This window comes from Limulus polyphemus, unplaced genomic scaffold (assembly GCF_000517525.1).
Source record: "Limulus polyphemus unplaced genomic scaffold, Limulus_polyphemus-2.1.2 Scaffold11595, whole genome shotgun sequence".
NCBI classification, from domain to species: Eukaryota; Metazoa; Arthropoda; class Merostomata; order Xiphosura; family Limulidae; genus Limulus; species Limulus polyphemus.
The window spans coordinates 4,764-10,103 of NW_013677205.1; the positions used below are offsets into that span (position 1 = coordinate 4,764).

At 29.7% G+C, this 5,340-nt stretch overlaps 1 protein-coding gene across 1 annotated transcript in view; it reads left to right on the forward strand.

Annotated features, from left to right (window-relative positions):
- Positions 1–4,625: 4,625 nt before the first annotated feature.
- Positions 4,626–5,340, forward strand: part of LOC106476788 (venom serine protease-like) — a gene marked incomplete at its 3' end in the record, with an annotated part of 5,403 nt that continues 4,688 nt past the window's right edge. The window contains exon 1 of the mRNA XM_013937415.2: positions 4,626–4,631. Coding sequence (XP_013792869.2) covers positions 4,626–4,631 — 6 coding nt within the window. The remainder of the gene's footprint in view (positions 4,632–5,340) is intronic.

Consider the following 5,340-nt stretch of genomic DNA (forward strand, 5'->3'; position numbering starts at 1 on the left):
GGTTTATTTACTGATTTACCATTAGGCGTATTCATTTATTTATAAGTACGTATAATATTTATATACGTCAAAACAATGAAACTAATTTTTATAAACCTTGAAAGGGAGGTTTATTTACTGATTTACCATTAGGCGTATTCATTTATTTATAAGTACGTATAATATTTATATACGTCAAAACAATGAAACTAATTTTTATAAGACTTGGACGGTAAGTGTATTTACTGATTTACCATTAGGCGTATTCATTTATTTATAAGTACGTATAATATTTACATACATCAAACCAATGAAACTAATTTTTATAAAACTTGAACGGTAGGTGTATTTACTGATTTACCACTAGGTGTATTCATTTATTTATAAGTACGTATAATATTTATATACGTCAAACCAATGAAACTAATTTTTATAAAACTTGAACGGTAGGTGTATTTACTGATTTACCACTAGGTGTATTCATTTATTTATAAGTACGTATAATATTTACATACGTCAAACCAATAAAACTAATTTTTATAAAACTTGAACGGTAGGTGTATTTACTGATTTACCACTAGGTGTATTCATTTATTTACATACGTCAAACCAATGAAACTAATTTTTATAAAACTTGAACGGTAAGTGTATTTACTGATTTACCACTAGGAGTATTCATTTATTTATAAGTACGTATAATATTTACATACGTCAAACCAATGAAACTAATTTTTATAAGACTTGGACGGTAAGTGTATTTACTGATTTACCACTAGGTGTATTCATTTATTTATAAGTACGTATAATATTTACATACATCAAACCAATGAAACTAATTTTTATAAGACTTGGACGGTAGGTGTATTTACTGATTTACCACTAGGTGTATTCATTTATTTACATACGTCAATCCAATGAAACTAATACGTCATAAACTTCTACAGAACTAAATACATAAATTACCGGGGTGAGGAAAATAAAGATTTAAACATGAAACACGTCATTGTCGTTGTTTATAATACTGTTCAAACTTATAAAGATTTAAACATGAAACACGTCATTGTCGTTGTTTATAATACTATTCAAACTTATAAAGATTTAAACATGAAACACGTCATTGTCGTTGTTTATAATACTATTCAAACTTATAAAGATTTAAACATGAAACACGTCATTGTCGTTGTTTATAATACTGTTCAAACTTATTTTCTAATGTCAATAAAATCACGAATGTTACGTTGTTTGTAAAATGTTGGAATCACAATAATTTTATATTTATCCCAAGTAAATACCCTTGTATTATGTACATGTAAAGCGATTGGTTTATAATATTTTTGATTCTCTTTAACTCAATATTAGTATTGTTACGTCTCTGTTCGTTTGTTGATTTTCCCCAGAAATTATTTCCGAAAAACATCAGCGAAACAAATCCTTTCTTAAATAAAACTAGTTTATTATTTCTCAATACAACTTTGCAAAACAGACACTTTAACTTAAACACACGCTATTATTCACAATGATTTATACACTTTACTTACGGCTTGACTCGATTATCTGTCTCCCTATCTCTCTGTCTGCTATCCAATTATCTTTTTGCCATCACTTCTCACCGGTCTTATATATATACAAAATAGAGGGCGTCTCGAGCCTTCATGAACCTTCTAGATGCTCATTACGTGTTACTAGCGTCACGTGACTTCCGCTGTCGTAACAGTATTTAATCATTAAATTTATTTTGTTAGCTTGTATGTATATCTTATTAGCACAAGAGTAATTGCTATTGGCACATATGAAAGTTTTACTTTATAATTTATAATCATTTATTTTATTTAAACTGTTTTTGAAATATTTTGATATCTTGAGTGTAATATTACGTAATGAACATCACAATTTTCGGTTTTTTTTATATCATCTTTACAACAAATCTTATAAATTAACTTGTACTTAAAGACATTGCCACTTATTTTATGAACACATTAATTTCGTTGGTTATAAGTTGATTTTTTCTTACATCTTCAGGAATCTCGGTACCATCACGAGTACGACGTGGAATCAATGAAGAAAGTAAGTGCATTCAATATTTTTATTGAAATAAACTTATTATTTCTGAATGTTATATACATTCTAACGAAATTACTTCCAAATAGTTATTTTATAGCCATATAAAAGGTTTCAGCACTGGACTTTTCGTATTAAAACAGCTATTCTTTATGTCGCAAAATATTTTGGCTAGTTCTTCTTTCTTAATTTCCCCGAAAGAGGGCCGAAGGCCGCCTGGAGAGGTAACCTTGTACTAACCACTCGCACCACTATACAGTAGTGAGCTGTCTGTCAGTCAGTCAGTAGACACTAAAATGACGTTGCATAAAGGACGTTTTAATGTCGCAATCTGTACTGTCGTGACATAAGTAAAACGTGCGCATGCCATGAATCACGAGAAGAATTGTGCACTCTGTAGGCTACAAAACAGCACGACATATGAACTTCAAAATCAGGAAATATAAATATTTGTTCCTCTTAATTTTGCTTTTATTTACTTTTGAAACAGAACACTTTCGGGGACCCTGCGGAAATACATCTAGTTAGTGGATCTAATTTCTGTTTCCTAACCCAAAATAATGCACCACACAGACGGAGAAACGTTATCAAAGTATTAGTTCTTCATTACAAGACTAAATTATTTATTTATTATTAATGACTAAATTATTTATTTCATACAACATGGTTAAAATTATTCACCCAGGAGACTTTTTTTTTATCAATTTTACAAATATGGAATAATAATGGTTGGAGACGGCTTGAATGGGTAATGAAGAAAAACTTTCATATAAGTTTAACATAACAGCAAATGTACAAATGTTTCAACAAGGTTTTGTCATCATCAGGTACATTTGCTGTTACGTTAAACTTATATTAAAGTTTTTCTTCATTACCCATTCAAGCCGTCTCCAAGCATTATCATTCTATGTACTTAGTAAAACCAACAAATTGTTGTTTAACTATTTATTATGACTTTTATTGGTTGAGATCTGATCAACCATATGTAAAGCTGCCAATCACTGAATGATTTAAGGTAATGAAAGTAGTTGCAATGAGATGATCAAAGTATCTTATTCTTATTATTCCTTCTGCTTTGCAGTTTTCTTGTCTTCTTTTGATTGGTACGTAATGTTTCTGGATAACCTCACTTTCTGGTCACTTTACAAGGATGAAGAAAGCAAATAAAACTTTTGGCTGGTCCAGGGTCCAAGCCAATATGACCACATGGAAGCCAGAGAGAACTTAGTGTTCTCTGTGCATTTTATGTCATTTTGAGTCACTAAATATTCATATTATTCACTGTTAAGATATTCAGTAAACATGTGAATTTTGCCATTTTAACTTATGATCCAGTGTTCAAAATTAAAGATCAGTTAACTTACAAACTAGTCATTTCATAAAATATTTAAAACAGATACTACATAGACATGTTTATAATGGTAATAATTAGATCACTTAAGAACAAACTGATCATTTCATGAAATATTGAGACAATGTTGATCATATCATTTTCCACTAGGGCAAATTACTAATCAATCGTTTATAAACTGAATCTTTTTAAAGGCAGATATGAAACATTATGTATTCTCATGCATGAACCTTCAGGTATACTATTACTACAATTTTTTAATTCTAAGCCAATGTTTGTGTATTGTGAATCCCATATTTGCAACTAAATATTTGATAGATAAAAAGACACAGTAATCTAACAACAGGCAAAGCATTAGATCAGTAAGACACAAAAGTTGTTTGTAATTTTTCTTTTTTTTTATGAAATTTGTTGAACAGAACCTATGACTTGCACTTAAATTCATAAATGTCTTACTAAGTCTTAAAATTTAATTTAATAAAACACTATAAATTTTTTAATAGCAAGATTTTTGAACTTAATAATATATGTTAAACATGAATATTATAAGATTAATGTAATACTTTATGAATTCTATATATTCTGTATTGTAATACATGTCCAGATTCTTTGGATCAACGCAGATGATAATATAACTTATAATACATATATAATAGAACTTATGAGACTGAAAAATATATTTGGAATTTGTGATATTTAATATGTACATAAAATGTTTTCATTTATCACAAATTTCAAGAATTTTGTTCTATACCTGCCTCATCCCAACTTTCCTTAGATCATATATATATATATCCCCAATTAGGCTGCATCTAACTGATTTTACACATATCTGATGACAACAAAATGGCTATTCTATGTAATTCTAAGCAAATAGGCATAAATATAATCATTATTAAAGGTGGTTGGCAAAACATTTAAAGTCTATCTCTATGCTGTTCCTTTTTAACTGTCTGCCACTGCACTTTGCAATTGGTTGGCGGCTGTCAATCAGCCAGTTAAAAGGAGCCTCACATAATGATTTCAGCTTAGCATAAACATTAAAGCAGACAAGGCAATCTTGGATCGAGCCTAATAATACCAGTATTTTGTCTATGGCCCCAGCACTCCTACCAACATTTTTCTCACTGGATTTGAACAAATTTGGTGAATGGCCAATTTGAGAATAGAAAGGGTGGAAACCTGCTAAGTGACAGCTAATTCTCATCTCTGTTTTCACTTCAACAGAAACCCCATCATGACGGTACTTATAATGTTTACATTTCATGCACACCTTCCAATGTTGCACTTGCAACTCAGACTGAGGTAAACATGACTTTCAGACATTCTGCCAGTGTATATTGACTAGTTTAGCATTGAAAACAGGTATTCTATAGGTAAATGACCTTGTAAGAGGCAATAGACTTTCACAAGACTCTTGACACAAATTAGGGGGGAGAACTAATTTTCATATGAAGTTTCTTCTCTAAGAGGTGAAATGATAAACACACTATAACTGAATTACTATTGAAAAGTAATATTAGTGTTTTTTTATCATTTGCCAGATATTGTGATGAATAAAACAGCCACTAATTTCTGTAAAATCAACTCCTGATGTGTTACAGCACATCTGATGAGCTTAACTGTAACATTTTAGTCTTTATATGTCTTTCATTTTCTAAATGAATTCTAAACAAAATCTTAAAATAATGACTTAACAGGAAACACCTGTAATCCTAAATAATATATTTTTGGTAAATCTATACACTCTGTTGAGCACAAAATTTAGCTTCATCACTTATCATAAAATAAGAAATTATATAATTTTTAAGTGCAGTTTCTATAACAATTAGTTTTTAGAATTAAGGTTATGTAAACATCATTCAAACAATATGATACATATTGTTACGTCTCCGTTTGTTAATTGATTTTTCAGTAACTTCGTTCCAACGAAACTTTAACGACACAAGTCT